Source organism: Cydia pomonella, chromosome 4, assembly GCF_033807575.1.
Source record: "Cydia pomonella isolate Wapato2018A chromosome 4, ilCydPomo1, whole genome shotgun sequence".
Classification (NCBI taxonomy): domain Eukaryota; kingdom Metazoa; phylum Arthropoda; class Insecta; order Lepidoptera; family Tortricidae; genus Cydia; species Cydia pomonella.
In genome coordinates this window covers 23,580,142-23,593,449 of record NC_084706.1, presented here as the reverse complement: position 1 = coordinate 23,593,449, position 13,308 = coordinate 23,580,142, and the positions used below count along the sequence as shown (strand labels likewise).

Below are 13,308 nucleotides of genomic sequence, written 5' to 3'. Positions count from 1 at the left end.
CTAGGGTAAATACGCCCCTGGATACTATACGCATAACCTAAATTCTAATGTAGGTGTACACTTGACTATAGAGAGAATAAACATGACACGAAAGTTCCAAAAAACACACAACTACTACTCGTATTATGCTTATTTTATAATATCATAAATCATAAGTAATTACAATATTATTAATTGATACAATTGTGCTCGATGTCATGGTTGTACTATTTATGATCGTATTTAAGACGATGTGACGCAGTGCAGCGTTCAGTCCTCACCATGGATTGGATGAAGGTGGTAACTATCGGGTAAGTATGGTTTATTTTACAATTTTACTCAGCTTTGCGCCGTATTCTATACATATAAATATGTTTGATTTTAATTTTTAAATTTAATTTCGGCATCGAATAACACCGGCTTCCGACACGTCGGAAGGGAGGAGCTCAAGTGATATCTTACTGTACAAATCGTCGTGCCGGTTTTTGCGAAGGGAAACGTGCACACACTCAAAAATACGACAAAACACATAGAAAATGGCACTCGTCAAAGACAAATCTGGCACACCTTAATCTCTTTTTTTGTACGGACGAGTCACAATACGCACCGCGCTATGCCCAGTTGGGCATACATATGCTTCGGCAGAGGGGACATAGTGCGAATGCGGACTCCCTTCCCGGTGTTGCTTACAGATTTCCGGTGTCGAAGTAGATTGAATTTAGGTGCACTTTCGTAATTCTTAAGGCAATGCGATAATAGTACATTACGATACAAGTGCGAAAAATAGGAAATTCGAAACGAGTGGCGATAAATAAAAACACGACCGAAGGGAGTGTTTTAAATCGACACGAGTTGCGAATTACCTATTCGAACATGTATCGTACAACGTTTTACAGTACATATGGCCCTTTAAATGTTCGACACAGTAACGTAATATGCTAATTTTCACACTAGTGCGAATATGTACTGTAATAGTTATTTGTAGGGGCAATGTTGTTTTTAAACCATTGATTGAGCAAGCGAAAGAAAAATGGAATCTTTAGCGCTGCAAGGGTAAAAACAAATTTTGCTCCCGAGTGAAACACAATTTTTTTCACTACACCAACCCGACGAAAATATCAGCTGTAAGATATCAAACTAAATCAAATCTAAATGAACGTCATTAAATATTTATCATTCAAAATCATCATGTAAAAGTCAATTCTGCCAGCTAACATAAGGAAACCACTCAAAATTTGCTGCAGATTACTTTGCCCCACATGTGGATAAAATGCAACTTTCTCATCACATTTTGAACAATCAAGAGGGCCTTTACCAGATGTATATGTGAAAAATACTATCTGGAGCTATTCTAATGAATCCGATAATGCAGTCGGAAGTCTTGATAGACATGCCATAGATATATACTCGTAGTACAGTCCATAAAAATATTTTATGCAGACATGCATGTAGACGTTCCATGAGGTGGTCGTTTTGCGAACTAGTAGTTTTGATACTCAGCCATTTTGAGACGAAGACCTTTTGCAAGGTAGTCGTTTTGCTACCATGTTATTCTGAGATATAGGCTTTCTGCAATTGTGGTCGTTTTGCGATCCCGTCCTCTTGCGAATCGCTCATTTTGAGATCCAGTGGTTTTGATACCAACCCGCAAGTGTTATGAAAAACATTGTGTGTAACTCCGGGGGTAATAATATTGCAAACTCGGGTCTTTAATTCCGTCCAGCCTGCGGCTGTCAGGAATTGCCACCCTCGCTTCGAAAATTTCACTTATCCCCCTCGTTGCACAATGTATAAATCAGTGTTTTGATGAGCAGTGCGATGCTGGGTGCCGTGGCGGCGGCGCGGCTCTTCCCCGCCGGGTTCAGGCTCGGCACTGCCACAGCCGCCTACCAGGTCGAGGGCGGCTGGAACGCCAGCGGTGAGTGCAGCGGCAGTACCGCGTCAGCAAAACGTTTATTATCAAACCATAGCTATAAAATTACGGTCTGTACGAGATTTTTAGAGACTGTTTCACTGAGGCAAGAAGTTATTATGATCAGCTACGGACTGGTTGAAGGCTTGCATAAAGCTACTTTTTCTACTCGTCGATGTTAATGGTTGAATTAAGATTTCGTATACCACACTATAATTGCGTACTTTTCATGTATGGACTCCTAACTCAACTGTAAAATTTCTTTCGATACGCTGACTACAGAGTCAACTATAAAAAAAAATTGACCAATTACGTGCTGCCGCGCTCCCATAGGACGGGGGCAAGGGGAAGGGGGGGGGGGGGGGGGGGGCTGGGGTGTTGGACGAGCGGGCGGGGGCTCGCGCGTTTTTGTCTTTTGTCTACTTATATACTTACCAATTTTTATTATTTTTGATAGCAAAGAATTAGGCCTCAATATTTGACCCTTGACCGATACCGTCCCTGCCCTTTTGCTTATAATGACAACTTTGTTACTTACAAAAAACTATATAAAAAAAGATAAAATATTTTTAACTTGGTTACAAGGCATCGTTAGTGCGGCATTAAAATGTATTCGTACTCGCACAGGAAGGGTTCCGTACCATTATTTATAAAAACGGTCACCCATCCAAGTACTGACCCCGCCCGACGTTGCTTAACTTCGGTGATTGGATGAGAACCTAGAGATTGGAAAGAAATATTTATTCATTTTATTCTGTTTTTAGTATTTGTTGTTATAGCGGCAACAGAAATACATAATCTGTAGAAATTTCAACTGGCTAACTATCACAGTTCATGAGATACAGCCTGGTGACAGACGGACGGACGGACGGACGGACAGCGGAGTCTCAGTAATAGGGTCCCGTTTGACCCTTTGGGTACGGAACCCTAAAAAATACATTATTTACAAATATAACAATCAAATACTTTCTTCTGGAGACAAAAAAACCTGCAGTAAAAAGTAGAATGACCCTATTATGCTCTAGAGCATAAAGTAAAATCATCTATTACGAGCCTTATTAAATTAGTAATAAAGTCCAAAATCTGCCATACAAACTGCCAGCCCTGTCGTCGCGCTCCCGACCGTTCCGAGAACGATTTTCTTTAGTCTTGAAAAAATACGATCATAGGTACGTACCGAGTACAGTCGCGAGAGAGTGCCCTCGGCCGAGTGCTCAGGGGGCCTACAGCGAAAACCGAAATTCGCAAATTGCGGGGATCTTTCTCTTTTACTCTCACTAAGACGTAATTAGAGTGACAGAGAAAAATGCCCGCAATTGACGAATTTCGATTTTCCCTGTAGCCGCCCAGTACTCGGCACTCTACCGAGGGATCATCGGATTAGGATGGTTTATGCAAGCTTGTTGTTCAGACAAGGGTGAGAGCATCTGGGACCGGTTCGTGCACTCCAGGCCCGAGGTCATCAGCGACCGCAGCAACGGTGACGTGGCCTGCGACTCTTACCACCTCTGGAGGGAGGACATCCAACTGCTGGTGGATCTCAACGTGGACTTCTACAGGTACATTAACCGACTTTAAAGTTTTTTTATGCCACCTTGGTGACAAACAAGCATACGGCCCGCCTGATGGTAAGCAGTAACCGTAGCCTGCAACTTCATAGGTGTTCCATGCGCATTACGGACCTTTTGAAACTCAGTACACTCCTTTTTTGAAGACCCCCATACTGTAGCCCAATAGTTTGTGTTTCAAAAGGCCAGGTTCTCGATTCGGTTGTATGTATGTTTTATTTATTGAAATGTTTGTTACTCATACCTCAGAAATCCGTAATTTCTCATTACGATTTGTGTCTCTTTTATTGAATGTGAGTTACAGATTGGTCGCATTTTTGACAAAATCTAGTTCTGATGATGGAATCCATGAGGAATCGACGTAACTCCTGAAATTTTATAGACATATTTTCTTTTTTTAATTTTCATCATTTTTCATATTAAGACATGGACGAACGTGAATAACGCAGCCATACTGGCAAGAATAGCCAAGAGCAAAAGAGAGATGGCAAAGGTGGTCGCCGACGTCCGTTAGGGCATGGCAAATAAAGAAGAATTTTCATCAACGTATCAAGCATTTACATTCAAAAAAGTGACATTTGATGAAGTTGAACTCCTGATTAAGATTTCACGTTTGGCGACATGTCTTTTTCGTTAAGTTTGTTCAACATTTCAGCAAATTATGTTTTTAAGCAATATTTTTATCAAGATAGAGTTCTGATGATGGGTTCCACGAGGAATTGAGGCAACTTCTCAAATCATATAAGCATACTCATAGCAAATTGTTTTGATCTAAAAACAAGTACTTAAACGGTGCTGTTTGGTGAAATGGAACTGCTCATGATGGCCAAAACGGCCAAGAACTCCACGACAAGTATTTTAGGTCTTGGGGCTAATTGTAACTGTTATGACATGCCCTATGGCTCATAGTTTAAGTTACGTGCTTAATTTGTATGTAATGTTCCTTTTCATATTGATGTACAATAAAGAATTATTTGTATGGTATTGAATTGAATTTAATAGTGTGGTTGTAAATAATATTAATGGCATTTCATTTTGTGAAGTCGGTTTTTCACTATTAAAGATTACCTTTTCTACCACGTCGGTAGCTATCAACCGTACAGCCCGCCTGATGGAAAGCGGTCACCGTAGCCTATGAACGCCTGCAACTAGCCGTCCCGAACCGGCCAATGCCATGGCTCCGATCGCTGATGGCCGATCACTCATGGCCATCAGCGATCGGAGCTATGGCATAGGTTGCATCTCCTACCACCGATGGAAAGACATTCAGCTGCTTCAGGACCTCGATGTGGAATTCTACAGTTACGTTCTTTTGGCAACCGTGGGAGGACGGTGGATGGACAATCGTCGTTAAGGTCGTAGAAACGTAAGTAAATAAAAAAAATGTCTGCTGCCGTAACGTTCGAAGTTAAAGTCGCAGTTGAAGTATCCCTTATGCCTGCTAAAAGGTATATAGAGAAAGATGTATAATATTCCTTGGCTCTCATAATAGCGAGAGCTTCCAGTGAAGGGATGTAATAATTTCTTAATATGTTTGTCTCACATTTGTGTAACATCCTCAGATTCTCGATAGCCTGGCCACGAGTGCTGCCGACCGGGTTCCCGAACAACGTCAGCAAGGACGGCGTCCGGTACTACAGCGACCTGATAGATGGGCTGCTAGAGAAAGGCATAGAGCCCGTGGTCACCCTGTACCACTGGGACTTGCCGCAGCCTCTCCAGGACTTAGGTAAATACTCGGCTCTTGCCAGGCTCAGACCGTTCTAGGTTGTCATCCTTTATAATTAGCATACATTATACAAAAATAAAAATGCAAATATTATAAGGCTAGATAGGGTAAGAGAAACAGCGGAGCGAGATAAACACTCTAAGGAATCCTCATACTGTTTCTTTACCCTACATGACTTAGTTGAGGTTTGTTCTAAGTAACGGAATAGGCTAGTTGACAAATTTGTATTGATTTCGATTGATAAATCGATCAGGTTTGTTTTGAGGACGAAATATCTATATGATATGAGACCCATTGCGTTAAAGCAATACAATGGTCAAGGTCTGACAACCGCACTTTACTGACGTGGACGAAACATATCTTAGCAAAATGACAATACATCGTGACGTCACTATTGCTCAGAAGCCGTTTCGATGTATGAAAAACAAGGAAATGACGATTTTATAGGTCAAATATTGCGTATTAGGGATAAAGATTTTCAAGCAGGCATATTACAATGCGCTTATGAACGTTAAATAAAGCTACGCCGGCTATAACCCTGCACCTCAGACCCGAGAAGATTTAAATCCCTCCTAAATTGTAGGAAGGTGTCCGAATATGAGGACCCGCAAATCGGCTATTAGTTGCCATACAGAATATTTGCCAATAAAATGTAAGGAATCGAATGGTACCATAATTTTTTACTTTTTTGATGTTTAAAATAAAATTTAATGTTGAAACTTTGAGATTTTATTCAAATTTATTGTGATGAATTGCTCATTTTCTATCTATTTAACTAGTTGTAGTTATAAAATTCAACATTTGTCACCCTATTCGCAGGAGGCTGGGTCAACCCGATGATCGCGGACTGGTTCACAGACTACGCGCGTGTAGTGTTCGAGCTGTTCGGGGCCCGCGTGCAAACCTGGGTCACCATCAACGAGCCACAGTCGATCTGCGATAACGGGTAATGTATTTAAGTTTTTCGTCGTGCTGTCGTTGTGGCAACAATGGGCACACCAGGTCAGCATCATATTGGACAGAAATAATAAGTTAATAGCTGCGTCTCTCTCAAATTAGAAGCGCGTTTGCACATGTTCACGTCTACGCTAGTGCCCCGCTCGGAGCCGCAACGTACGTTACGGAATTAAATTTATGTTTTGCTGGTGCAGAAGTAAAACAATCTGATAAGTTTTCTTCTTTTTGTTTTCTTTTTTTATTATTACAAAAGTATCGTTAAACCAGGAAGGTTTGTCTCGATACTCCATCCTCGGTAGATTTTATACAACAATAAAAATATCTTATAACAACACACATAAGGAACTGTTCATAACATGCACAACTGCAACTATTAATCTTCATTAGTGATTTGCTGTGGTGATCTTGATTTGGTGTGGTTTCGTTGAATAAGTCTTTCAAGATGAATCTAGGGAGTTTCTAAATATTTTTTTTTTATAATGTGAATATGTGCTATCGCAAAAACATAATAAATATATAGAAAACATATATAGCTTTACCGGGATTCAAAGTCTTTGTAAATTGTAATAAATAAATGTAAGAGCCTCTACAATCCTCACCGTGATTCACATGAGATCTGCGATACAGTATGTTTTGATTGAATTCGTTGCACCAACTTAGCCGGAAATTATCTAAAAACACATGCCGTTTGTTACAAGGTCTGTAGAGCCCTTAATTGGCTCGAGTTCACTAAGTAGTATCTTCCAGGTACAATGGCGTGGGCGCTCCGGGGTTGAAGTCCGACCGGCGGGGGGTGTATCTGTGCAATAAGCATGTGCTGCTGGCGCACGCGAAGGCCTACAGGCTGTATGAGAAAGAGTTTAAGCCTAAGTATGTAAGAGGTAAGAAGCCAAAATCTTTATGTTACATATTATTGTCGAGATCTGGGGACCGATTTTTGAATTTCGAGCACTCAATTTCGTCACTTGAAAACCTGTGCAAAACGGCGAATAGATATTTTTCGAATACGAGCAATAGAAATTGGGAATCTAGTAGTATTGACCACTCGTTTTCATATATTGAAGGGACCCACACGAAATCGAACGCTCGAAATTCAAAAAGCGGTCCCCTGACGCCGCATCAAGGTGCAAGACGTGGGAAATATGCAATTGGCTTTGACGTGTTGCCAGCCAATGATGGCAGGTGCACTAAAAAGTTAACGGAATGGTGGCTGCTGGATAAAAGGAGCGCCTGGCGTCAATGGCGTCCGATAGCTCGTTGGGTGGACGACATTCGAGATGGGGACAAGTTGCGTGCTCGAAGTCTATGCTGAGACCTATGCTCAGCAGTGAGCGATAAAAGGCTGATATGAGGACGATGGACACATTTTCAGATATAGCGCGAAGACGGTTGAAGGGCGCATTTTAGTTCGGTAAGTTATATTAATTAACCCTTAACCATGCCGAGCATGCATGCGATTCCTCCCACATAATATGTATTTCGTTTAATGGGGTATTTATTAAAAGTTAAGACACGTCTGTTTTTTGAGGCCTGGTAAAGGACCCTCCTCCAATCGCGTGCAATTTTTATACATTCTGGATATTTGGGATGGAACTGTTTTAGGTTGACCCTGCAATAAAATTGCCACCCAGCTATAGAAAAAAAATTTAATAGCGTGAAGCAGCCGATAAAACAGCGCCATCTACCGCAACTATAAAACTAAACGTTACATTAATACATGTGTAGATACTGTCCATACTGTCCTCATTGATGTGTTACAGGGCAGGTGTCGCTCACCAACCACATGATGTGGTACGAGCCGGAGACCGAGCAAGACGCCGCGCTCACGGAACTCGTTAAGGACTTTACGGTAAGGACACTCGAGGTGCTTTTACTAGCAACGTAGACATTGGCATGTCTGTCCGTTTTTAGGATAAATTTCTCAGTGAATAACCTAAGTACCTAATATGCCGACATGCAATTGGAAAGGAATCCCTTCAGACCAAAGGAACTCTTCGATGGAAAACACAAACACAATAGTTTAGGCTCATTAGGTAAGTCGAGACCTATTTCTCGATACTTTTCAAAAGAAATACATGATAGACATTCAAAAGGGAGAAATAGGCCAATTAAATCAGATCCAAAAATAGCGATTTGAGGAGTTAATTCCCAGCAACCTGGAAATCATTTAATACTAAGTCGTTTGGTTCTGAATGCATGTAATCCGAGTTTGCTCCATCCCATGAATTGTGCATGAATTTTGGGAGCCTTAGGAGAAATATTTTGCATTGCATTGGCAAACCACTCGATGTAGAAAGAACCCATCATCAATTACCATGGCACTAGCAGCAAGGTTTGGTGGATCAGACACTGGTAAAAAGGCGCCTTCGGATTTTTAACGTGATTTTACAAAAAAAAATCAAAGTGGCGGCCATTTTTTACAAACTTTCACTACCAATTCATATAAAGCTTTCAGATCCTCAGATATCATTTTCATCATGATTAAAACCAATTTTCCGTACAACGGTACCGGTTTCGATCTACAAGCAGAAAATTGAAACACAGCAAAAAATGCACACCTCCTCGGATGGAGCATACTCGGATTACACGCATTTAGGACTAAATGAAGGTATTAAAATGATTTCCAGCTCGCTGGGAATTAACTATTCGAAAAAAAAAAACAAAAAATATGTAGGTATCAAAAAATATTTTGGACAGTAACTTATTATATTTCAGATCGGTCGCTACTCCCACCCCATCTTCTCGGTCACGGGGGGCTGGCCGCCCGCGCTGGAGCGCTACATAGCACAGAAGAGCAGAGAAGAAGGCGAGCCGTGCTCCAGGCTGCCACCCTTCACGCAGGAAGAGATCGAGCTGATCAGGGGTAAGTCATGGGTGTGTAGGTAATGTTTAATAATTATAATTAAACTATCATACACTTACCATAATGCTATTGTATTGTTATGATGTAATTTTTATTATACGTTTATTTTGTTATATTTTTATTTAAACTAAACTATAATGGATATAAGTAATGCCTATTTTCGAATAATTTTAAATTTGTAAAAGACACATCATTACATGATGGCTTTTGTTATATTATATTTTAATATAACGTAATACAATATGAAAAATCTTTTTTTTTTATGCGGGGTCGCAGTTTTAACCTAACCCATTTTTTGTTAGATATGGCATGAATAGTGAATAAATTCACCTTACGCCCATGTGACCGTAGCGAAACACCAAAGCCATATATTTAGTCTAAGGTGTAGAGTTTGTGAAGTTAGGGCTTGTAGAGTTACAAGCTTGGGTCTACAAGAGATCTGATAACTTTTTGACAGTGCGAGCCTTATGGTGTCGTCTTGGCAACATTTATGTGATATGCTTTTCTTCAGGCCTGTTATGTACAGCCAACTGCACAAGTGCATGGCCACTTTTGGAATTAATTAAGTGGTTGATGGTTTCTTCAATTAAAAAATGTTTTAGATGATTTGTTTAATCGTAGTAGTAAATTAATTACATATTTTATTGATCAATATTTTGAAGGACGCAAGTTCGTGCGAGCGCGTCAGTGTCGTTTACTTTCTGGTCTTGTCATGTTGGCCGTTATCCTCTCAGCGGAGGGGAGGACTTCCGAAGAATCCCGAACATTAAGTGTTCAGAGATGTGCAAACGGCAAATTAAAGTACGGTAGTAGGAACAAACATTAATTTGTCCAGGCTCGTACGACTACTTGGGGGTGAACCATTACACGACGAAGACAGTGCGCGCTGCGACGCCAGGCGAGACCCTTGGGGCCGAAGTTGTTGAGGAGCTAGCGGCCCAACTCAGCGCCCGTCCCGAGTGGCCCACCGCCACGTCCACCTGGCTCAGTGTAAGGCTGCATGCGAGCATGTTCTTTCCGCCGGCGAATGCACCAAACCCAATACACTCCATCAGTCAATATTATATACTCTAATTTTAAGTCTACGTTTCTTCATAAGACTCCATTCCAAATTACTTGCTATTACCATATTCCCAAAAGGATCCAATTTGTTACGAAACAAAAACGACAGTGTGGCCTTATAATTATAATAGTATATGTTATTTTTGTTCAACAACCAGATTTATCCTAAGGGTTTCCGCTCCCTTTTGTCGTACATCAAGCAGCAGTACGGTAACGTGAAGATCTTTATCATGGAGAACGGAGTGTCAGGCTCCGGGGAGGACCTGGATGACCAGTCCAGGGTCGACTACTACCGGGACTACTTAGCACAGGTAGGTCTACCATTTATCTCAGGCGGTTTTTAAAGTTGCATAGTGATTATCGACCTGCCTAAGTCCCTTCAGAGTCTTCAGACCCTCCAAATACAATGTATGCTTTGATTATGTACAATAACTGTAATATTAACACGACGTGTTACTCGACTTGCATCTCGATTTTAGGATTTAAAATGGCTAGTGCACGACCGTAATACTTGTACAATATACAAATATCCCTTCGAGGCTTGTTGGATGTTTAGTCGTTTATAATCGCACTAACCTTGAACGTGTGCAGATGCTGCTGGCCATGGAGCAGGACGGAGTGAACGTGGTGGGCTACACCGCCTGGTCGCTAATGGACAACTTCGAGTGGATGGACGGATACCAGTGAGTAGTGACCTTGAGCGTGTGCAGGTGCTGCCGGTCATGGAGCAGGACGGAGTGGACGTGGTGGGTTACACCGCCTGGTCACTCATGGACAGCTTCCAGTGGATGGACGGATACCAGTGAGTAGTGACCTTGAGCGTGTGCAGGTGCTGTTGGCCATGGAGCAGGACGGAGTGGACGTGGTGGGCTACACTGCCTGGTCTCTCATGATGGCCAACTTCGAGTGGATGGACGGATACCAGTTAGTAATGTTACTTTTGTTACCTGCCGTGACTCTTATATGAACTCATCGGAAGATCAGCACTCAACATCTCCAGCATCATGCTGAGATAAGCCCATTTCGTACTACTTTCTCCTTCTTGTTTTATATATATATAATTGTCTCATTTATGTTTACGAATACTTAGAATATTTATATTTTAAACTAGATACTTGAAGCCAAGAGAGCGTAGTTATCGAACTTTACTTTAGCTAACTCTGCCTGGAATTTGTAGCAACAGTGTCGAAGTGTCACTAAAACGTAATATTTTCTTAGGAATTTGACGTTCATAGTGGCACTAAACTAATTCTACGGATTCCACTCGCGTGTTTTTATTCACTCGCGCGAAATGTTTCGGAGAGCCTAGGCACATGTTGCGCGAGTGACTAAAAATACGTGAAAATCCGTAGAATTAGTTTAATGTTAGTATTTCGCACGACAGCGAACACGACACACACACACACGACACGAGACGACGAGACAACAGTGAGATTTTGAAGCGCTGGTGGCCTAGCGGTAAGAGCGTGCGACTTGCAATCCGGAGGTCGCGGGTTCAAACCCCGGCTCGTACCAATGAGTTTTTCGGAACTTATGTACGAAATATCATTCGATATTTACCAGTCGCTTTTCGGTGAAGGAAAACATCGTGAGGAAACCGGACTAATCCCAACAAGGCCTAGTTTACCCTCTGGGTTGGAAGGTCAGATGGCAGTCGCTTTCGTAAAAACTAGTGCCTACGCCAAATCTTGGGATTAGTTGTCAAGCGGACCCCAGGCTCCCATGAGCCGTGGCAAAATGCCGGGACAACGCGAGGAAGAAGGAGATTTCGCACGACAGTTTAAATTCGTTCATAGTGGCATTTCCACAGTCTGTCGATTGCCAATACAATACAATGCAGTTAGCTTAAACGAACTACAGCCTAATACATTTCTAAATGTCATTACTCAAAGAATTTTTTTATGGTATTTTAAATATCATAGCATAGCGGCATAGGCCGCAAGAAGGTTTAATCTATAAAGTCTCACTACATACATACCACCAAACACTTCCACACTTTCCAAATCGGGGCAAAGTTAGCATTAGATGACATGTTGTTGTGTGCATACCTTTCTGGTGCCGATATCTACCTGTACATGAACGGTGTGATGCAGGTCTCGCTTCGGGCTGCACCACGTGGACTTCTCTTCGCCCTCTCGCAAGCGTACGGCGCGGCGCTCGGCAAGCTACCTGGCGGCCGTAGCCCGCACCAAGGACATCGACGCACGATACCACTTCGACAAGATGGCGGGCGAAGGGCAACACACTGTACAATTTTGTGTGCGGGTATCGTTGTCCACGCCACTCAAGACCCATCCCCGACTTGGACATGAATTTAACATCTCGTTTCACGAATTGTTTTTGTATAAATAAAAAGTTGATATCTATTTTGTTGATTTTATCAATTGATATCAATATTAATCAATATTGATTTTATGAGAAAAAAAAAAGCGCATTTTTAGAAGCGTTTTTTATATTTTTAGCTTTTGTGCATAAATTGTTACTAGTTTATAAATCTCGTGATTTTTTCTATCGCGCGAAAAAAACAGGATTCGAATCGATTGAAACCCTAGATAAAATTCTCAAGATTGCTAATTCAATTTTTGGCAATCGTACTGTGAACTCAAAAAGCAGTACGATTTTTCAAAAACTCCACTCTCTGAACCTACAGCACCTTGAACGACACATTTTCAAGAGATATTTCTCGCCTCTAGAATGCCACATTTGCGACGAAATCCAGAAGGCAACATCGTAAAACTTAACGGCTCACACACGCGGTAATGGCAAGGGTTTATTCGAACGACACGGTGAAGCCAGCACGCTGAACACAGACCATAGATTGAACTCTGAACTAGACGAGGAAGTGGAAAGCACTCTCAGTTGCAATTTAGTGCACATATCAAGATTCTTTACAGTGCGTATGTAGGCAGAAAATTAACAGTTGTCATAACAGTTTCGCCTTTGGCTAGCTGCGCAGCTACGCTTATTCTTTAGCTTAGTAACAGACGTCAAACGCCGAAAATGGCGGACACAATTTTTCTCGATAGCCTGTCTAGTACGTACTTACGTACCTAGTACATATAAGTCAGTGAAAAAGACACGTCAAGATTGTTTACCTTTTTTCTAATGCTTAAAAACGTAGTGCCTATATTATCGCGACTGTTAGTCCAGTCTATCGTGGCAAGGCAAAAAATATAAATACGTAGACCAGTTTCATTTAAGGTTTCAAGAAGTATGTCATTGGTAGATCGCACAGGGT

At 41.6% G+C, this 13,308-nt stretch overlaps 1 protein-coding gene across 1 annotated transcript; it reads left to right on the top strand.

Annotated features, from left to right (window-relative positions):
• The first annotated feature begins 1,631 nt into the window (after positions 1–1,631).
• LOC133517501 (myrosinase 1-like) lies at positions 1,632–12,422 on the top strand. The gene is given in 12 exon segments (XM_061850836.1): positions 1,632–1,897; positions 3,303–3,450; positions 5,022–5,188; positions 6,008–6,134; positions 6,893–7,026; positions 7,906–7,994; positions 8,861–9,008; positions 9,844–10,076; positions 10,229–10,381; positions 10,662–10,763; positions 10,765–10,994; positions 12,164–12,422. Coding segments are annotated over 12 exon segments (1,890 nt in total). The 5' UTR covers positions 1,632–1,797.
• The last annotated feature ends 886 nt before the right edge of the window (positions 12,423–13,308 follow it).